The sequence below is a fragment of the Artemia sp. Qi Xiang Cuo genome, chromosome 14 (assembly GCF_049724085.1).
Source record: "Artemia sp. Qi Xiang Cuo chromosome 14, ASM4972408v1, whole genome shotgun sequence".
Classification (NCBI taxonomy): domain Eukaryota; kingdom Metazoa; phylum Arthropoda; class Branchiopoda; order Anostraca; family Artemiidae; genus Artemia; species Artemia sp. Qi Xiang Cuo.
This window is the reverse complement of record NC_142807.1, coordinates 46,151,751-46,175,037: the sequence shown is the minus strand read 5'-3', so window position 1 is coordinate 46,175,037 and position 23,287 is coordinate 46,151,751. Positions and strand designations below refer to the sequence as shown.

Below are 23,287 nucleotides of genomic sequence, written 5' to 3'. Positions count from 1 at the left end.
AATGCGAACAAACATACAATATATATTAATGTAAATGAATGAATTTATCTTAAAACGAGTGAAACTTAAAAAGAATATGCAAATCCAGTTTGAATCGAATAAAAATAACTACAAACAAGAGTTTGGGTATCGCCTCACTGCAGAAGCCTAAAACCTACTGCGTCATTGGCGCTTTACTGAAAACAATTCTTTGAAATGTTTTCACTTTTGTAACTTTAAGAAATCAAAAATTAATTAAGATTTTAGGGAATAAATATCAGCATATGTATATTAAATTGACAATGCACATTACTTTTCTTTGAAAAACTTATTTTTGTGGAAAGTTTTTTTTTGCTTAATTTGACAAAGTAACCAACCTTAAAATTAGTTGGTGTGTACGTATGGTAATTTCCAAGGGACAACTTTAGGGGGGTTTCCACGGGGGATTTTCCACAAGGGCGGGGGATTTCCGAGGGATTTCTAGCACCCTGAGTTCCATGAAAGTGAGGATATAGTTTTTGCAATACTTTAGTTGCACCAGAGCTGAGTCAAATTGGGGTAAAGCTGTATGGAGTTGAGTTGGAATGGGACTGGCTATCTAAACAGTTTCACTTGCTGGCATATTGGCGGTATTTGGGCTAAAGTTATGGCTTGGTCACAAATAATTACAGGAAACGGCACTTCGCTGTGGCGCCAAATCTTTTGCGACTTAAACAGGGCATTAGCAATTTAGTCCCGTTAAAATACATTATCTTTTATTGTACAATCACTGGTTCAACACGGTCAACCATGGGGGGGGGGGGGAGGGGAAAGGAGACATATCAGTGCTAACCATGCAAAAATATATTTTTTCTTCTCTTTCAAGATGAAGGACTTAAAACAGCTAAAGAAATAGGTAAGAATAAAATATTTAACTTACCGTAAATATGAAACTATTCTCTCTCCAAAACCTTTTCCCTCTTTTGCAGAATTTAAAAAACTTGAGACTTTAGTTATTTCTCGTTATTCTATTTGCTACTTATTTCTCGTTATTTATTTGCTACATATTTCTCTTTATTTTATTTGCTACATATTTCTCGTTATTTTATTTGCTACATATTTCTCGTTATTTTATTTGCTACTTATTTCTCGTTATTTTATTTGCTACATATTTCTCGTTATTTTATTTGCTAAATATTTCTCGTTATTTTATTTGCTATTTCTCGTTTTTTTATTTGCTACATATTGTGCAGTTTTTTTAGGCCTAGTAAGTTTCTGCTTTCTCGTTGGAGGGTTCTTGTAACTTTATTTACTTATCTTTTATACTCCTTCAATATAAGTAAGTAAATCTTACCCTGGTTTTCATTTAAGGAGTCCATGGTTACGAAAGAGGTGCTTCCAACAGTTTTTATCTCTTTTGTTGTCTTACTGAGAAAAGGGAGAACGGAGCTCTTGCTACGTAGGCCAGTGCTTTGTTGACCAGTTTCAAGTTTACTAATGTGTATTCCAAGGCCTCTTAGCTCAACTGCCGGGATTTTGAGTTGCTTTAGGAGCTTCACGACCTCACTATAAAAAATCAAATATTAGACAAAGAGGAAACAACAAAATTTATTTTAAAGCATGGCTGGTGAAGACATTTGGGGTATGCAATCTTTCCCTCAATCTGAAGAACGACCGATATTCGTAAACATGAATGAAAAGAAGGTGAAGAGAAGGACGAATTCAATGGAAATGGATGATACATTTGTTTTGTCTATTGTTTTTCATTTTCTGTTGCCATTTTTCAGAGCCTCGTTTTCTTTTGGCAATATACTCTTATGAAACAGAATTACTCTTCATGATTGAAGTAAAGTTGATATTCAAACTTCAAGCATGCATAACTGCCGGGGGTAAAGGTTAGTCCAACTTTCGCCAAAATTTTAAGCGGCTGAGCAACTATACAGGTCATAAGCCTTAGTGTACCCAACAAAGTAAAAAATTCATAAATAATAATACGTGGAATAATAATATCTGTTTTGTTTAAATTAGACACTTGTTTATTGCCTTCAAGTATATATTTCTGGTTACCCGTTTACAAGTTAATAAAATATTTGAAAAAGAAAAACCCTGTTCAATGTGAGGCGTGGGACTTTTTTGTTATCGACAATATATTTAATGCTATGCTCATCCGTGCATAACATTAATGTTATGCTCGTCAGTCAACTGTTTCTTGTACCTGTTTTCAATGCATTTCATACTGGAAAACTAAATCTCGCAGAGATACGTTGAGCTGAACATTGCCTTCACTCGTAAAGTAACCTGAACAAAAATTGAATATTTTTCTTAGGAACAAAAGGCAAGTTATTTTATTACTTGAACCAAGTGATTTTGAGGAAAGGTCATTTTGAAAATCAATCAGTCCCATTACCAATGCAACATTGTCTTCTTCAAAATGTGGCATTGCAAAAGTACAGAATTATTCAGCATCAATCTCTAAAAAATTAGATTTGACGGACCGTGCTACAATCAAAATGTTTTGAAGTCTTGATTAACTGAATTAATTTTTCAAGTTCGAAGAATTGCAATGAGTTTGTTGTTACAAGGAGGCTGTGAAGGTCCATGCTTGTCAAGGTTTTGCTTCAAACAATTAGTGTTGGGGATTATTTTTTGTTGCGTCGATCTTGATATTATGACAAACAAAAATGCACTACAATAAAAATCGTTTTTACAAAAGCGCTAATGATGCTCTGGCCTTTGAAGGTTTGGGGGCAGTAGGCTTACTCTTATTGGTGATAATTTCTGTAGAGGATAATTTCTGTTGTGATAATTTCGGGTAATTTCGGCTCATAATTTCTGTTGTGTTCGGTTCATTGAACCGAATAATTTTGGTTCAAGTTTGACTTTATTCTTCATTTTATATTTGTTGTCTCTGGCTGCTTCAGCGCTTTTTATATTAATGTCTAGAAAGGAGAAAGCTTTTGAAAAGCTTTTTTTAATATATATACTATTCAAACTGTATAGCTACTTCCTTTTCTACATTATAGCTTCTAAGTTTTTGTTTAACCTCCAGATATTAAAAAACCTTTGTCCCCTTCATTACTGATCAAATAAACCACTAGTTTGTTGTTGTTTTTTTTGTACTGGTGATACCCATGCTTGTGTCCGTTTGGTTCTTCCGTTCCCTCCCCTTTTTATATAGTCTCTTTTAAACCTTTTTAACACTATTTTTTTTTGTTTTGTTTTAGTTTGTGCCTTTTTAACTTTATAACATTTGAGACTTTTTGTTTTTTAGACTAATGAATGGCTTTGCCTTTCTGATATTGTTGTCTTTGGCATTGTTTAGCCAGTTTCTTAGTTGTTGTGCTATTTCTATGTTTTTTTTATTATATGAACCCGAAATGCGAATTCCACCCTTCGGGGCTTGTGATAGTCATTTTTTGAAATAAATATCTTATCTTACCTTATCTATTTTCTGCAGTGTCATGTCACACATTACAGTAGACACAGGTAGGCATTTCTATCCTATCTGCTGCCAAGAAGTAATCATTTTCTTCATCTGTTCTTTCTTAACTTGGTCGTACGGAGAATTACCTTCTTCAACTATTCTGTCTTTTCTTCCTCTTCATTCAAAGTACTGGTTCCATTCCACAAAAAAAAAAAAATGGTTTCGATCCGACAGCATTTTTTTAGGGTTTCAGGCTATTCTTCGAATTCCCAATAAATTTGTTTTCACAACGAATTTTTATCATTAAGAGTAATCAAAATAATAGATACCGTTCCTGAACCAGGTTCAAATGGCAGTTTTTCATCACTTGTCGGTGTTTTAGACGCCTTTTTTAAATTTTCGGTTACTATTGGCTAAGGTTCATTCTTTACTAAGAGCCATGATATTCAAACGCTATAGGTTTCTCACTGTGCTCAGTTTACTTCACTTTTATAAGTCTCTCTCAAGTTTAGATTATTAAGGTAGGCTTTTTCTTACCTTTCAATGAGAGAAGTTTCTGAAATAGGATGACTCAGACTGGCTGACTTAGAATATGCATCACAAACTCCATGACCCATGAACTTGGCAGCTTCTATGGGGGCACCCTTGGCTCGAGACTAAAAAGCAATAGGGTGACAACTACAGGGCTAAAAAAAATTAATGGCTATTGTGTCATTCGCACTTTACTCAACACCAAACATACTTCAAAAATTTTTTTTACAATTATATTATCATATTTATGACAATGAAAAATGAAAAAGTATTTTTAGTATAATCTTGTATTTCTGAGATTTCTACGAGTTAAAATCATAAAACATTAAACATTCAAGTTATTTTTATTATTTCTTTCCAGTTATATTAATTGCTATCGTGATTCTATTTCCTTAATTCAATAAAGCATAAATGGCACAACATCCTTTAGAAGGTTTAGGGGGCAGAAAAACGTAACACTAAGTCTTTTTGTAATAATTACTGTTCGTTTTAATTTTGTTTTGATTTTTTTTTTCTAATCGTTTTTATTATCATCTATCAAGGAGGCACACTTGTCCCTCTTTAAAGAGGCGACCCACCACATTGTTAAGCGATATCCGGTCCTAGTGGTCGCAGAGAGACGGCGGGGATCGCATTTTGTAGCCTAAGCTAAAACTAAGAAACATGCAAAATTTCACCCCCCTCCGACTTTATCTTCATTGGGGAAAGTGGGCCGGAAGTTTCGACCCTCCCACCATAGTCCCCCTTTAACGTTGTCCGATCGGGCTGAAATTTAGAGGATAAGCTTTCCTAGAGCCTGGGAGCTTTCCAAAAACCTGTTTTCCAAAAACCAAATATAGCCACTTAATGTTCATCAATTTTTTTTTTTTTTTTATCAGCCACGCCTACAGGCCACAGTTGGCAACGGATCCGGGTGAATGAGGACTCATTCGAAGCGGAATTCGACCTGTTAGGGCCTTTTTATATTTTCAGACCGAAAAAATTATCCTCTGAATTCACATTTACGAAAAACCTCGTTTCCCCATAAGAGAGCCCATGTTAATTTTTGTAATTCCTGAAAGCACAGTATTTCATTATTGAATTAGATCAAAATAGTCCTCTTAACCTGACAAGACCGACTGCAAGCTTCCAAAAATTCCAGCTCTTTCCCAGAAGTTATTTTTGTCGAAAATCTTACTTTGTATTTGCTTGCGTCGAAAATAGATTGCAGAGACTTTTACAAAAAAAACCGTTGGGTTTTTTCTGTTGCCGACCCAATAACAATAACTAAACAAGAGTCTCTGATGGTACAGTGGTCACTATTCCTGTCTGTCATGCGGAAGACCCGGGTTCGATTCCCCGTCAGAGTAAATTTTTTATATATTGAATTTAAAGTAGTATCTCTTAAATTTAAAGTTTAAAAAAGAAACTCAGTTTCTTTTTTAAATCCAATCTATTAAATCCTTAGGCTCAACAGGCGTCTCCAGAAGAATATCACAGTCGGCCTTCAGCTTACAGGTAAGTCTCCACTGCTTTGATAACAAGCCGTATACCCGCATGATCGAAGAAAAGTTGAAAAAAGAAAATCTTACTGTGCATTTGATTTGAGTATTCAGGAATTAAAAGCCTTAACACAAGAATCTTCAAAAGCAGGAGGTTTGGGGCGGGGGCGGCAGCCCACCAACTATAACTCCTGACGCGATCAGCCAACTGTTAGTCAAGCAATAATAAGTAATAAACTGTACAAAAACGTGCAGAAATTACTTGAAAAAAACTACGATTTCTAAAGATTTAAAGAGGCTGAGTCACAAGTTCGAACATTAAAACGTACAGGGATTCGGAGGTACAGTTGGGGGGCTGCCACCCCCAAAACCCCCCGCTTTTGCAGCCTCTTTAGTTAAGATTTTTATTTTGGGGGTCTGCCGCCCCCCTCAACCCCCGCTTTTTCCCTTGCAAAGAAATGCTTTGCAACACGAACGGAGTCTGCTTGAATTTTTTACCGTAAGAACATCCTATTGCATCTCTTTGATTAGAAACAGTACTGAGCCTGTTTGCTGGATTTTTTACAGGAGATTTTTCCCTAACCGATAACAAGCTATAATGTGATGAACTTAACAATTTTTAACAGAAAAAACAGGGAACAGAAGAAGGGCTCAGCATAAACAAGCAGTTTAGTTTCAGGTAGGTTCAGGTTCATCTGTTTTTCCATCATACATAATCACACCGAATACATAACTATACTTGGCAGAGAGACAAGTTTGTAGTTATAACTAACAGACTGAATTGTCATTGCCAAATTTTCTGAAGATCTAAAAAAAATGCCATTGAAACAGTTTCATTCGTGTTGGTACGACCAACTGATTGCAGGCTACAGGACTTAAAAAACCTTAACAAAAGAGGCTGCAAAAGCGGGGGATTTGGGGGGGGGGGGGGGCAGCCCCCCACCTGTACCGCCTAATCCCTGTACGTTTTAAGGTTCGAACTTGTGACCCCGCCTCTTTAACTCTTTAGAAAACGTAGTTTTTTTCAAATAATATGTTTAAGGAATTACTTATTGCAATCACTATTTGTGTTGGGTTTAATTTATTTATTGATAGTAATTTCAGGTCATTAAAGCTAGAATTATTACAAGAACTAATTTCTACTTGTCTTAAGATTTAACAAGACTCTTTAGTTTTCTTTGAAAACTTTTCTTTCGAATTTTTTTTAATTCTTTTTTTTTTGACAAAAATGAACACTTAAATAGTAAAGCCTTTTCTGGTGGAAGGAAAGAACAAAGTTGATCGTTAAAATGATCAAAATATCATTGCTTTTCACTATGCAGCTTGTATCTCTATAAAATTAACTCAGATAAACTGAGAGGTGATAATTTCCTATAGGGCTAACGGTGCAATTACCGAAAACTTGAAACAATATATAATTTAAGTACTGGAGAAACATAAAGCGCTCTTGGGCATTTTTGACAGTAGAAAAACAAAGCGTTTTATGGCGTTCTTACATGGACTTGAATTCCCTTAATTTGGTACAACTTCCGCAAAATGAGCACAATACACTGAATGGCTTTTGCTTTTAAAATAAATTAATTAACTAATTAATGTGTGGTGAGGTAGAGCCAACTAGATCGAAGCTTAGGCTGATGTGGCTGGACTTGTAAAACCACGCCACTGACCTTTGCCAGGACTTGGGAATTTCTAGTGGCATCCCGGAGGACACAGTATTACAAGCTCAGTGTACCATCCAATCGGCTTTGATGATTACTTCGTAGATAAATCTAAAGTTCCAGAGTTTCAAATTTTATATTACTAACTGCAGGTTATACGGCTAATAAGAACAATGAATTGTCTTTTTAATCAGTCTGTCATTTTCAAATTTTGCTTAATAGCTTTGCAGTTACTAAAATAATACCTCTTTTTTCCTTGATTTTTCAAAAACGTTAAAACTGTAAGCTAAAAGTTATAAATATCATGGCTGAAGAAACACTATTTAGAGCCCTAAATATTAACCTTTAGTGCTAGCTACTTATGGACTTTTATCCCCCTTGAACAACATCATGTTTTTTTGCGTAAGTTTTGTGTTTCCAATGAAGCGCTGGTTTTGCGTTATTCTAGAAACAATGGGAATTATCAGGAATCAGCTTATTTGTGCTAGTTTTACAGATATGCTACGTAGACTGAGAAGCAACAATTTTTGGTCATTTCAAGCTTCAATTTCATTATTTACTTCCATCAGGAAAACTGTTTTTCATCAGAAAACACAGCATTCCTTGCCAGAATAGCTTACGGCAACCGGCACGTGACGAATCACGATTGCGAAAGATTAAGAGTGTACAGACAGCGAATTATTACAGAGTACATCCACAATAAACAAATTTAACTGTAAAGGGGGGCAGGGGGCACCAGCCCCCCTGGCTAAAGGACGCTGCCTTATATTTTTATATTTTATTTTGAGGTTTCTATTATACAGCATTGGAAGTGCCTAGACCAGGTAAGCCCCTCCCTCTAAAATTCAGGTTATGGGCGCCCATGGGATTTACCGAATGCTTAAGGCTCAAATAAGCTGAAAAGTAAAGAAATTTATTTCCAATTATTCAAGAATTTTCTTTATTTTAGGAATGGAAATGAAGGCGTGGGGCAGTCATGACATAGAAACTCGTTACCACTTTCTGATATTCATGCGATGTGGTATGTTCAAACAAATGGATACAGTGTCGTAAAGGTAGTTAAATGACTATAAAAATCTTATGGTTTCCCAAGCTTTCATTTTTATCTTTGAAAATTTTAATTTTCCCAGGCAGCAAGAAAAGACAATTTTTACTTTTCCGCACATTTGCAGAAAAATGCGTTTTTTTAATTTTGTTTAAATATTTGTATTTCTGTTTACGTGCAGGTTAATAAAAAAAAATCAATTTCAATAGGTGCATTCAATAGGTGCAAAAGCAAGATAATTGCAATGCTGATAATATTTAAATTAGCCCAACTTACGAGAACTTGCAAAGTTATTTTTCTTCCAGTAACTTTTGCTTCAACCATCCTTTTAGAGACTTCTTCAGAAAGATCATGAAGGAACTTCTTTGATTCATTCTCATCGACAAAACTAAAATATAAAAAACAAAACAGCATAAGCCCTAATATCAGGGATTTCATATACTGTTTGTAACTTTAAAATGCTATTGCAAGGTGAATTCCCCTTTTTGAAGCACTAAGTCTAGGAGAGTTTTGCTTCCACGATTGATTCGGTGTTCTCTCACTGCCTTTGCTGTGCTTCTTAGGACAAAGTCCATCAAAATGATCCATATAAATGGGGATAGAACGCAGCCATTTTTGACTCTCGATCTACAAGCCTCATTTTCTACATTAGCCGCAGCAGTGTTATTCTCGCACATGGCACTAATCATTTTAATGTATTTATCTGGCATACCATACAATGATGACTCAGTCACTTCTTAACTATTAAAGTAAGAGTGAAAATTTGGTCGACGCATCCTCTACCCTTCCTTAAACCACACTACTCCCTTCTTTTAAAACTTTATCTAAAGCATCTCTAAGTCAAACAGTATCATCATACTAAGTAATTTCTTCCTACAGAAACTAGGCTAATGCGTCTATAATTACGACACTCACTCTTATCATCTTTCTAATAGAGGGGTTTAATTAGAATTTTCCTAAAATGGCTAGGTACTTCCCCTTTTTTGAAAGTCACATTCATAATCTTCAGTAACTTATCTCTAACGTCACAACCACCACATTTAAAAAACTAATTTATCTTTACCCCACTATCAGCACCTGGGGCCTTATTATTTTTTAATCCTTTAATACTATCACTAATTCTTTCTTACAAAATAAATCTTCACGTCCAAAGCATTTTCACTAATTTTCATAACAGAGTTTCTAACTTTCTTTCTTAAGACACCATCAACGACCTCCCAAACTATTTTCCTAAAACTTTTTCATTTTTCTTCTACATTGTCAAGTTTTAAACTCTACAGTTTAGTATTCAACTGTTCCTAGAAATTTTCTCTCAAATTCTCTTCCTGGAGTCTACCAACGCCAAGACTTCCCGGAAGGTAGTTACCCTTCCTGAATTTCCGTTTTAAACTAACCTCAGAAACTACTAGATGGTGATCTTAACTTTTAACATAAATAGTAGCGTTCCTATATACCCTAGTATCGATCGTGCCAGTCTTTGGTTTATAATAGCATAATCAATAAGGTTAACTGTCTTAACATCATGTGAATACCACATTAATTTATGGGTGATTTTAATACCAAATACAGGATTGGTAATAACTAGATTGTAATACCTACAAAATTACAGCAGTCTGTAATTATTACTGTGTTCTCTTCCTACACCAAATTTACCAAGGCCAGGATACCATCTATCCCTATTTCTACCGACCTGGGCATTAAAATCCCCGAATAAAAATACCACATTTCTACCATACGTCTAATACCTCCTGTAACTGTAAGTAAAATTCATCTGACTCACTACTATATCCGTCAGTCGGTTCTATATGGGCATATACTACTATGACTGATACCCTGTACTTTTTAGTCATAAATGAACGACTAGCATTCTATTACTAATACCTTCCCAACTTAAACAAGACTTAGTGGCTTCCTTATTCATCTTGAGCCCTACTCCCTGCCTATGCACCCCATCTTTCCGACCTGAGTAAATAAATTCTATATCACCTAATTTCATGCTTCCTACCCCTTGGGTTGTGAGTTTCTGAAACTCCTAATAAGTCCAGTTTGAAGCGTCTGAATTTGTCAGTCATAATGTCGACGAGACAGTCGTTTTTTAAAGTTGTAACATTCCAAGTTGCAGTCTTCATAATCTTTAAATCATTGAAATTATTAGGGCATCGGGAAAAGCAATGGTCCCAGAACCAGTGCAGAAGTTACATATCTTCTCAAGTCTACACGAAACGCTTAGAACCAGACAGCGAGAGGTCTCTGGGACTTCCAGTTGAATGGAGGCTTTGTGCAATTCTGGGCCCATCTTGGTCACAATATGGTTTTCCTCACTTGACAATGCTCTTCTATCAACAAGAGTCAAAATCTTGCATAGACAATTCCAAGCCTATTACCTCCAACTCATTATATATTCATGCCAACAATAGATAACTTTGCTAAGAAAAGGTTTTTCAGCCCAAAAAGTCCAACCAAACCCATAAGAATTATCCATCCATCAGAACCCGTCGGAAATACTGCGTCGTTTACTAGCCTACAATTTCCTCTGGGGCGGCACTCTCAAGGCCACCCTGCAGCACTGTTATCAGTCACAGTTTTGGTTAGGAAAACTCGTGAAAGGTCCACTATGAGGCCATACAAGCAGGATTTCCCATTCGGAATAGGGACGAAGAAAGGAATTTATGACAGAGCGGACACCCCAAACCATCTCACAGCACCAGAGCAGCTCCAACCTTTTACACCCAACCAGTGTCTTTACTTGTAACGTAATTTACTATATTACAGACATAATTCGGAAAGGCCATAAAAAAATCCAGCTTTTGTGAAAAATTGTATTTGTTTTAGTGCTTTTAAAACAGCCTTATAAAAAGTGCGTAAATGAAACCATTAGCTTTCAAACGAGTCATCTATCAGCAATTTTTAAGCTTTTTTTCTCAAACTCCCACAAAGCTGTTTCCGTCATTAGTTTTTACTTTTAGGTTCGACATAGAACATAACATTTGACATAAAATTTATTCTCAATTTTTCTCATATAAATATTCTAATATATTTCGAAAGCGCGTTTTTGAATTTTCGGTTATTATGGTACGAATCTCGTTTTTATACGTTAGGCGATACCACACAAGACATGATTATCCAGACATCGGATAACAAAATGTACATACTTTGTACATTTGCTGTTTATAGGCTCTTTTGTCTAACCATATTACTATTATTCGTATGTCAAATCCAAAGTCATTATTTCTATACGAATACAGAACGAATATAAGAATTGAAACTCTGAATAGAGTTTCAAATCAGAGTTCAGTGAGGTGACATCTAGCTTGAGTTGGATAGTATTGCCTGTCTGCATTCATTTCTGTGAGGTCATAATTTATTTCAAGTGAGTTCTTGACCTAAGCTTACTTTAACAGGATTAATTGAATTGTACTGCAGAGTAAAATCTATCATTAAATATGTAATGGAAGAACTGGCTTATTCGCCAATACTAAACTATGTGCAAAGTAATCTATTGAATGGTGTTGATAATGACATTATTAAGAAATATAAAATAGACTTTTTTGCTGATATAAATGAAGTGAAGGATGCAAAAGCTAAATTTTGGGAGATGTGTGCCCCCAAAGAGGACTGCCCGGCTAGAAAGGGCTCTAATGCTATTTCAAGCCACTTTAGCGACATTATTTCACTCCAAATAGCTAGAAATAGGAGTGGCGACTCTGTGCCAACTTTTGTGATTAAGCTTCCCACCGAGGTACCATGCCTTCCGGCAACTGCTTATTCTTCACTATTTGTCAAAATCAATCAGCTGCATCAGACTGTCGTTGGTATGTCTTCAGCCCTCGATAACTACCGGCTTGAATATCCAAAACTCCCCCTACCTGTTTCAACTGCTGATACCCATGCAACCATAATTGTTTCGAATATACCCACTGACCTTTCTGATCCCCTGAAACGGAAAACAGTTATGGATAAGGTCAACGGTCATGAATTAGTACGCAGGGTCAAGCCCGTCAAAGAGAAATTGTACATAAACATTGAGAAATCAGCTAGTGAGGGTTTTTGTGCTTCTATGCATGAAAAAATGACTGGTACTGCTACTAAAGTCTTTCTAAGCGTATTTTTGGAATAATACGAGGTGTACCAACCGGTGTGGACACTGATATACTCTCTATTCAAAATGGCATAAAAGATGCAAAGAGACTTGGCTCATCTCTGTCCGTAAAACTCGGATTCGAAGACTCTTATTCTCACTCTCAAATTTTTAAGGAAGGAGTGAAGCTTGGCTACGAATTCTTTCGGGTCTATCAATACAAAGAACTTCCAAAATGCTGCTTTAAAAGTCGCTCCCACAACCATTTTCAGCACACTTGTCCGGTTGATACTCCCAAATGTGCCCGTTGTGCTGGAGCACACATTTCTACGAAAGATAAACCATACATTGTCCCCCTCCCCTAGATGTACTAACTGCGATAAAAATCACCCATCTTACAGCTTTGTTTGTCCTGTTATGCAAGAGAGACTAAAAAAGTACCCGCATCCACATCAATGACTTTTCAGTTTTCGGTGATATCCAACAATATTAATGGAACTAAGGACAAAGACTTTTCCATTGATGAATTATGCAGCCATTACGATCTAGTTTGTTTGCAAGAGCATTTTTTGACTTCAGCTAGCCTTAATTTTCTGCATCTAAGTCCAAACCACAAAGAATTTTCTACCTCTGCCAGGGTAACTGGTGGCCGTCCATCAGGGGGTCTGGTATGTATCTTTAAGCATAATGCATATTTCCCCACCACTTTCCTTTATTATCACGATGAATTCTTCTTAGCAGTCGGTGTCGGATTAACTATTCTGATCAACTCATATTTCCGCATGATAATAGATCTAGTTGCTCAATTACAATTTTTGCGAAGGCTTTTGCTTCTCTGAGAAAATTAATCAAACGATTAGTCTCAATCTCTAAATTACATAGTGATCGGTGACCTTAATACGAATATCAATACTGACTGTGTTAATAGGGATTATGTTCTTGATTCTCCCCCCCCCCCCTATACCACATCATTCCTAAATATCTACCTTTCACCTATATCCATCAATCTGGAAGTACTACTGACATTGACCGCGTTGTGTGCTCTTCATCCATTTTTTCTCCCATTATAATTGTCCATGATGATGATCATGATATTGACCACCAACCACTACCTGTGATTTTGCGCTTCCCTGTGTTCCAACAGATTTGAGATTCAAAAGGAAATCAAAATGGTTTTCGAAAGTATAATTAGAAAAAGCAGATATATTGTTATACATATCAACGCTTACATGCCTTCTATCTCTTATACGTTTACCTTATCTTTTATTGCAGCTTAAATATGTGGGATCTGACAGTTTCTGAGTTAAATTCGTATTATAAAGAAATAGCATCTTGTCTGAAAGAAGCTGAATGTAGAGCTGTTCCATTAGAACGTATCCGTGTTGGTACTCAAGAATCAATCCAGTCAGCAGATCCCAATTTAAAGAATATGAAAAACAAAGCTAAATTCTGGCTTCGAGTTTGGACCGATTGTGGCCACCTACGATCAGTATGTGTTGTGGATTCGAAACTAAAAACTAAAGCGGATTACAAAAGGTATCTTAGGTCAGTATTGTATCGTGGCATGGATTTTCCTGTGAATAAACGTGAATGGCGTAAAGTGATTAATTCTGAAAAGCTTGAAAATGATTATTCTTGCCGTGATGCCATACTACCATCTATTAGGCAGAAGCATTATTCTTCTATTTTTTTGGTTGTTAACTATTCCGTACATGCCGTGTATTCTCGTCTCCTTGCACCTTTTTTTTCTATCCGTATTACACAGCGACATTTAATTCCCATTATATGTTCTGCTGTATGTAGTGATATTAAGAATTTAAAATCTGATTCTATTGATATAGATGGGATATCTAAATTTCATCTTTCGCAAAGTTATCCTGCACTTGTTTTTCATTTGAAGTTACTTTTACAGATGTGTATATGCACATCTAGTGTTCCAGAGAATTTCCTGTGTGGCACTATAAGTTCAATATTAAAACGGGGAAAAATCTCCTGCTGATTGTTCTTCATACCGACCCAATACATTACTTGAGTAAATTACTTGAATATATAATTCTTTCCCATCTAACTAATAGGACTAATAAAGGAAAGAAACAGTTTGGTTTTCGGCCTGGGGTGGGGTGTTCCCAGCTTTTTCATTCCCTTTACATTTCAGGTGTTAATTTTTCAGTTATTCTGCTTCTGCGGTATTGGTATTGTAACCCTTTCCTTAGTTTGAAATCTTCTCCAACTACTACTATTAAAGTTAAAAGAGCCGTAAGACAAGGTGGCGTTTTGTCACCTACACTGTTTAAAATTTGTATTTCTGGCTTGCTTGCGAAAATATCCTCTACGTATTTCTCTGATGTTTCAGATATTTCTTATCTTGCTTATGTTGATGATTTGCTCCTAATTAGTCGGACTCTTCAAAATGGTATCTTCTGTTTCCAATGATTTTTTCTGGAATTGGCCTTTCGTTGAATGAAGAGAAGTGTGAGTTTTTATCTTTCGCTTCAACTTCTTCGTCTCTCTTATTTGTGGTACTTTCTGTATTCCCCCTGGTGATTCTTTACGGTGGTTGGGTATAACCCTTACTAATAATTTTTCTAGTTTTCGTCAGCGCACTATTTACAAAATCTTTAAAAGAATACAATTTGGATACAGGAAAATTGTTCCGAATCGAGGGAAATATAATACACGGGTGCTGGCAAAACTCTGCTCTACATGACCTTTACACGGCAGGAATTTACCCCATCCTGAGAAAAATTGATTTAAAAAGAAAGCGGATTAGTTATTTCAGATATTGTAAGTTTCTCCTTTCCATTCCTCCTTGGACTCGTAACCGGATTCTAGTCAATAAATATAATATACCTTATATAGCATTAAAGTTGGAAAAGCTACACAGGAAGCTCTCAGGTACTGCTCTTGACGGACTTTCTCCACATATTTACCTCGTAAAAATTTTTCTATAGTTATCTTTCGCTTGTTGTACTTTTTTTCTTCTTTTTGTGAATTTCATTCCTTGTGTGTAGAAAATAGCAGATTTAGCAGCACAGGAAATGAGAAGACGAAAAAATATAAGCTCGTAATATATAGAGAAAAAACATAAACAATTGAATATTTTCCAGAATACAATATAACTCACCGGATTCCATAGTTAACAGCAACAGATATAGATTTTCGAACATGCTCAGTTTCAAGTTTCCTCGGGTCTTCTCCTCTGCAATGTCTGTACAGTGTTTCACCAGTTTTTACACCAAAATCATTTTGCAGCATTGACAGGGAAACCTTCTGAAGATCATCACAAGTCCTGATCCCACGAGATTGTAAGCGATATGCAGTAGCCCTCCCAACTCCTATAAAAAATACGCAGATATTATTAGAATGAAAAAAGTCAAAGAAAATAGCAAGAAGGAACCAAAACAACATAAATGTAAAAAAAACTATTAAAGGAAACAATTAACATGAATTTCGTCATGTAGGATTACAGTTAATAGCAAAAGGGTCTTACATACCTCTCCATGATTCGTTCGCATCCTATAAACACTATATTAATTACTTACTGCATATACTTATACTATATTTAAATTCATGCTTTTGTCTTATACTATATTTACATTTATGCTTTTGTCTTACTCCATATAAATATTGGTGGCTTTGTACTCATTTCTATTCAAAAACTACATCCATAAATTACTAGTTACACATACTTGTTCTATTTTTGATTCGTGGAAATAGCAATAGCTTCGTACATTGGTCCTATTCAAAAGAAATTTACAAATATTTGACAGCTGTCAGCTTTATGATTCGTTTGTTTTAGTATTATTCTTGTAAAAAAAGCATGCGAAAAATATTACTTGTAAACAAGAAAATTCCACGATAAATTTACTTTATGGTCACCTTTGACCCACCCTGTACTATTCTGAAATGAAGTTTCACTCCTAAAGGCATTAGAAATTTGCAGTCTTACGTGTGTAGATTTATTTGAACGGTTTTCTTGCAATTTCAGAGCTATATAATTATTTTGAGAATAAATGAATCTCAACATCTACTTGACACCTACGTACTTTTATTAGCTTAGGGACATAATTGCAAATAAGCTACCCTAATGTACTCAATATAAAATTCTATGAGAGATGAAGCGGTCTAGAATCCATACAGCCAGAATCCATTTTGTGACCAGTTTGGAGCAACACAGTTGGTCGATATTCACACCTTAAGGGAGAAGCTGACAAGGTGCAAGAAAGCACTCAGCCGCCTTAATGCGCTCGTCATGTTTTCTTCTTGGTCCCGTAGTTTTTAACCCTTGTTGAAACGAATTCGTTTGTAGCTTTCAGATTTTGTAAATACCTTCCTCGTAACCCGGTCTGGACCCAATATCAAGACGTTCTGAAGTCTTTGAAATTTGAGACAAAATGGAGGCCTTAGTGAATAGATTTCGAGTTAGGGGCAAAAGCTAATGCATTTTATTTATAGTCATTTTCAGAATGACACACAAGTAAAAAATTACCGAATTTGAATTTGGACGCACACAGCTTGTTAAGAAGTTTTAAGCAACTTTTTTGAAGTATTTCTGATCAAATTCAAGTAGGAATAAAAAAGTTTAAAAATTAAGCAAAATGCCATTACCCGGTAAACTTTCAACCAGTTTTGAAGCCATGAAATTCTTGGCGTCCTTCGCCAAAATATGATACTGCCCATTTGGTTTTGCCTCTTTTGTGGCCATGCGTGCCAGTAAAAGGTTTGAACCCAAGCCGGTCGAAGCTGTGCATCTGGTTCTCTCCTGCAAGACAGAGGAGTGGAGGTAATGATATTAGAATTAGAGCTTTAGCTTCCAAGTCTCTTATTTGATATTCTAAAAGGTCAAAAAACTAAAATAACTTGTGGAATAAGGAATGTGAATTATAAGCCTTGACATGGTACAATATGACTTGTTTAACAGAAACGTAAGCTGTAGAAATCAATAGGCGTTATGTGGCATCTTACATAAAAGTTACGTTTACAGCCTACCCTCCAAACTCAGTAATCCTTATCAGTCAGGTCACTATCCTTTTTCCTATCTTATTTAGTTCACAACATTCCAAAAAGCGTTATACTCTCACTTCTCACTCACTTTACACTGTTAGGGGATGTTGTTTTAGATATTAAAATTAGTTTAACCGTATCTTGGATCCCTGCCTGTACAATCGACCGGTCGTTAATAACAGTCAAAAAAACCTTAAACACATTATTTAGTTTCCACTCTCCTGTAAAATTTGTATAGCACGACATAACGCATTGTGGGTAACTGAAGCCGACTCACCTAGCTCAATGGATGAAACATAAAAATCAGTGGCCATGAACCAGCAGGCATCAGTAAAAGAATCAAACTTGTCTTGAAAGATTTCTTTGTGCAGCTAATTCGTAAATTGTGACTAATTTTTAAACGAGCCGTCCCTCCAGGGTCGAAATCACTCCCTACTATCCTGGGATAATGGCTGTAAATTCTTCAAATTACCCATTGTTCACAGTTAGGTTACAGTAGAAAAGGCGGTTAGGTTTGGTCTTAGTTTTCTGATCAGCAAGGAGCCCGTGTGGATTGTTCGGTAGATCAAGATTCCCAGAATTACCCAAGAGAACACTCTGGAAACCAAACGCGTACTGAATAACTCAGAAGACTATTTGAAAGACAGAGTCTTCAAATGGTCTGCAGTATCTTGGGAATAGGTTTGAAGATCAAGCTGGAGCTTTCTTGGAGACTCGGGGGTGGGGTTAAATGGACCTTAAATTTTTATTTAGAGGAGGGGGCAAAGGTTAATCCAAAGGCACTATGTGTATCTAGGTCATCGAAATTGCCTCCACAATATCTTGAGGACAGCTTGGGGTTTGAAGTTACGACTTAAAGGAAGTCTTGTTGAAAGAAAAGGGGATGGGGAAAGAGGACTTCAAATTTTTGCGTCACAGTGAGGAGGAAGGGTATAAAAAAATGTTTTCTCTTATCCGCAAAAAGATTTTTCCATTATAAACTCCTATAGGACATGTAATCTCTGCACAATCATACAGCGAAATAAAACAAAAGACACTATGTGCATCATGGTTATCAAATACCATATCTGCAAAATCTCAGGGACAACTTGGGGAACGGAATTAAAACTTTTAGGTCATCGGAAATAGCCTATCTTTAATATCTTGTAATGGCTTGGGGAATGAAGTTGAAACTTTCAGGTACTGTTGAGAAAAAAGGAGAAAGTTTGGGCGAGGAGACCTCAAGTTTTTCGTTGGGAAAGGGAGAGGGACTGATCCATCAAAACATTTTCGCAGTATTTAACACCGTAGCAGTAGCTCCTACGGGACTTATAATCCACGCACAGATTATTATTGGGGTCAATCAAAAGAAACTATGTAACACCAAGTTATTCAAGCGGTGTACCTGCAACATCTTGGAAACAGCTTAGGGTATCAAGTCGAAACTTTGAGGGAGTGTTAACAGGGAGAGGGATAGGGTCAACATGATGTGGAACTATAATTTGGAAGAAGACAGTAAAAGTACGTCAAATGACACTATGTGCATCCAGTTTATCAAAATACCATATTTACAGTCATTTGATATCTTTATCCAGTCATAAACTACGATCACTATTTTATGCTGAGATCTAAAAATTCAAGTTTTTGAACAAAATTTTTTGAACATGCATACAAAGCATTAAAGACACCGTATTTTAAATGATTCGTATTTATTTTGTTTTTTTTTTCATTTCTATTATTGTTTTTAATATTCATTATTTATTAGTATTATTATTACTTTATCATTTACTATTTTTATTAGTATTTTAGTATTTGTTTTTAACTTACTTATTTATTGATTATATGATTATTTATATTTGTTAGTTTGTTTTTTTTTTTGTATTTCATACGAAGATAACGTGACTAAAGGTTTAAAGTACAAATATAAAACTACACAGAATGACATTTCTACTCTGAAAAAATAGATCGTGTTACGGAGCACCAGTACTGTTTTTCCACTATTTGTTTTCTCATTATAAGCTGTCTATCACTCGATAACGATATGAGATTCAGAGCATTTATCCAGTAAGAAGATCAAGAAGCAGAGTGGAAATGATTTTCTGAGATTCACAAATTACCAATAGTTTTCCGGAAAAAAAAATTTTAGTCTAAAAATAACATCAAAATTATAACAAAAGTAGATCCAAAAGATCCAAAGTAAACCAAAAGTAAGCTTCTTTCGGATCGCGTACTGCTGGACTCACGAAGAATGTTGAATTATCAATCGAAACTCTTTCTCTTCATTTGATCATTTATTCATTTTATCAGTAAACTTATTGCTTAGCTTCTACGGCTGATTCTTATAATTGTTTTCATCGACACTAGTTCTAAATTTTTCCCAATTCTCCTTTTTTATTTAGCTGATTTATTATTTTTTTACTTTTCTAACTTTTTTTTCCTGTGCCGTCCTTTAATCGGAGGTACCCAGTGTAGATGCATTTGAAATGATAAACTCTTTATTTTCAATATCGCACACAGTCAAGTTTTCTTACTACAGTCAAGTTTACGTATTGCTTTTTGTATGGCATTTTTCAAAAACAAAAATCGAATTAACGACGCTTCTTGACTACTAGGATCCTCGCGTCGGCCCTGCAGTGTGTTATCACAGCCAGGTTTAATCTCTGGGTCTCGTATTACCAAGCTGAGGCCAAACCCACTACGTCACCACAGGATTATGGCGTTTGTCAGTTAAAAATTTTCATTAATTTTGCCAATTTCTTCGTATTTTATAAAGGGTACTGATCAAGCATTGCTGATACTACACTACACACGAGTTATCTGTCTTAATTTTCATTTTTCTTTGAAAAAATATTACACTAAAGTGTTATGTAGCCATAAACATCAACATTATAACTGCTTTTAAAAAACATTCATTCTTTTTACAAAAGAAAACAACGACAATATGATGCAGTTCTTAAAAAATCGTCTGCCCCCCCCCCCCCTACCCCTCCCCGGGAAAATGTTTTCGCTGAGTAAGCGTGTCGACACTAATTACCTTATTAGACACAAATTCGCTACTAGAATACCAACTTACATAAATTTTTTGTCTCAGGTGGCTGGTAAATTCTAACGGTTCGCGCCCAGTCTCTCTTAATACATCCGTTATATCCACATACATTTCATCACAGCTCACTGCTTCAATTTGATGGGTATATTCAGCAAGTGTGTCATATAGACGAAAAGCAACGTCCTTGTAGCCTTCAAAGTCATAAGGAATTGTGCGCAGCTCTGGGCATAGCTTTAAAGCCTGACCTTAAAGATAATGAATAGATAAGCAAAACTAAAACGTTATTTTAATTACTTTAGCAATCTTTAAACAAATAGAATAAAGTAGAATTAATGCATATCGTTATGGCCACGACAAATGGGAGTATTTTGTTTTTCTAGTAATTTAAACATTACTATAAAGTAGTTTCAAATACTTTCAGTGTAACAGATTCTTTTTGAAGACTTAAATAAGAAAAGCCAATGAAATCACAGCATGTAGCAAATAGATCAGAAAACTAAAAACATGAATGCATTCATCTTATTAATAAGAAACTGTATCCAGGTAGATTACCAATTGGAAAGAGAAGGAGTCTTTGATTATTTGCTCATTTTGCCAATTTTTCCAGTAAACTAAACAGTAATGATTACTATACTGAACACTAGGGTGGTCTTGGGATACAATGTCAGAGTAGTCTTCCCGATATGAAAACAAAAGAGTTAGTTCTTCAGACAGCTCAGACCTTTCTTAACTTAACCCAAGCACAGTTCGATTAGCAACATTCCAACACTTGCTTACTTACTTAGGTCCTGGTCATCCTCATTGGACGTTTTGGGGACACTCCTCCTGCAAGCTCATGCGTAAGGATTCGGTACATTGTTCTATGAGGTGAAGTACGTGATAACTGGGGGAACTCGACTTTGTCGAAATCGAAATGCATTTTTCGTCCGTCCATCGATTTCATGGTCTGGCTCGTTGACGATAACCATGCAGAGATCCTTCAAGGGAGATTTTTGGCAGGCAGCTCGATTCTTTTGACGTGGCCGAACCAGCGCAGTTGCTTTTTCTTGAAGTTGCTCCACATTTTTTGATGTGGTCGATGTATTTGATTCTAGCGATGTGACGGAGGCATCTCATCTCACAAGCTAGAGGTTTTCTTTCGTCTTCGGTTTTCAGGGTCCATGTTTCGCATCCATACGTGACTGTGAGAATTATTAAACTGTTGAATAGGCACATTTTGAGCTTGTTGGGTAGATGATTACTTTTTCAGAGTTTTGCTAGCCTTCGGAAGCTAGAGCTATCAAGTGCAAGTCGACGTTTCACGTTAGAGCTACGGCAGCTATCAGAGGAGAAGTGGCCGGCGTTTACCCCCCCCCCCTCCCCGGAAAATACCCCCGCGGAAAATGCCCCCGCCTAAAATACCCCCCCCCTCCGTGGAAAATAAGGCTTTCCAAATTTGAGAATTTTATTTGAGTTTTTTTTTTATTTCCGTAGGGGGAAGAAATTTTGGTACTTGTGTATTATGTGTCACTAACTTAAGTTTACGCTGTGTAAAATTCGAGAACACATCGTTTTTTTCGTTAGTTTCTTCGGTACTTTAGAAATAAATTTGGGCTATAAATTTGCACATTAGGGGGAAGGGGGTGTAAAGTTTAGCGGGTCTGCATGCAAAATGTGTTTGGTACAATTATTCTGCATATTAGATAGATAAGTATATTTTAAAGCCAAAAATCACGTAAACTTTGATCAGCGATCATCATAAAACACCTAAATGAAACACTACATTAACCTAATAATAGTACTTAATGCTTGGAAAAACCGTCATTGAGAAAATAAAACACTTAATACTCAGAAAAAAACTTAAATGAAACATTACATTTACTTTATACTGAGATTTTTTTTTGTAAACAAAATTTCCAGATACCTCGCTATTCTTCTGTAATTTTTAAGTGGCCATATACCTAGAAAGAATTGTTTTCTTATTTCAAACTGTCCAAATACTTTATCCCCCCCTCCTTAGGTGCAAATAAATAGCCCAAATTATACATTTTCCATATATTCTGTCATTTGTCTTTGTCTTGTGCTAAGCTGAAAAAAAAATAACTAAGAAACCGGTTAGTTCTCGAGTTTTACACAGCGTAAACTTGAGTCAGTGGCGCATAATACACAAGTACCAAAATTCCTTCCCCTTACGGAAATTAAAAAATTAAATTCAAATAAAATTCTCAAATTTGGAAAGCTTTATTTTCCACGGGGGGAAGGGGGGTATTTACCGGTGTGTATTGTCAGCGGGGGGGGGGGGTTTACCGGTGGGTATTGTCCACGGGGGGGGGAGTATTTTCCGGGGGCGGTATTTTCAGCGGTAAACGCCTGGAGCCCAGAGGAGAGTAGGCTACCAAGGTACAAGAAATGGTTAACCATTTCAACCTGTCTCTCGCCTGTGATGATGACGGGTGAATTGTCTAGTTCATATCTCGTAGTTACCACAACTTCGGTCTTGCTGATACTGATTTCCATCCCGAACTGCTTAGTAGCATAGTAGACTTTATCAGTGGCATCGAAGAGATTATCAAACAATGGCTCTTGCCAACAATGGTCTCCAAAAAGAAAGTCAACTAAGAAAATTTTTTTTTTTTTTAATGATTATTTTTTATCTCAAGATAATGACTCCTTTCATAAGCATGCTCAGAAGATTTGGATCAGAGGAATCACGCAACCTTTTTTAGGCTACTGAAACTTCGACGACCTTTTCAAGACCCATCTTGGCAGCAGTCAGAGCTTTTCATTTCGAATCCATGGGGTCACTCATTTGTCTCTATAAGCTTCCCGATGAAAACAATACTAACACTAGGTATAAAGACAAAAACCCCCACATTACCAGTCAGAAAAAAACTCAATACCTTGATTGCTTTATCTGTTACTTCCTTTGGCTAGAAATTCAGAAATTAAAGAATCTAGCAAATTTGCTTTCTGTCTTAAATTTTTACTGTTCTTTTCTGAGTTACGAGATTTTGAGGTTGGTTTTAAATTCAGTTTTTTTTTTTTTTAATTTAGAGGCGATTCCATTAGGCTTGGTTCTTGTTGAATCGGTCGAACAGTACCAC

The 23,287-nt window shown here is 36.0% G+C and overlaps 1 protein-coding gene across 4 annotated transcripts in view; it reads right to left on the bottom strand.

Moving 5' to 3' along the window:
- Positions 1-23,287, bottom strand: part of LOC148944524 (DNA repair protein Rev1-like) — a 196,631-nt gene that overhangs the window by 150,775 nt on the left and 22,569 nt on the right. For all 4 annotated transcript variants that reach the window (XR_016142865.1, XM_089100410.1, XM_089100408.1 and 1 more), the window contains exons 4-9: positions 20,232-20,449; positions 16,784-16,937; positions 15,300-15,510; positions 8,374-8,485; positions 3,920-4,038; positions 1,313-1,524 (exon numbers count right to left, since the gene is read on the bottom strand). Coding sequence is in view for 3 of the 4 variants with exons in the window: in XM_089100410.1 (XP_088956536.1) it covers positions 1,313-1,524; positions 3,920-4,038; positions 8,374-8,485; positions 15,300-15,510; positions 16,784-16,937; positions 20,232-20,449 (1,026 nt within the window). In the remaining variant the exon portion in view is untranslated. The remainder of the gene's footprint in view (positions 1-1,312; positions 1,525-3,919; positions 4,039-8,373; positions 8,486-15,299; positions 15,511-16,783; positions 16,938-20,231; positions 20,450-23,287) is intronic.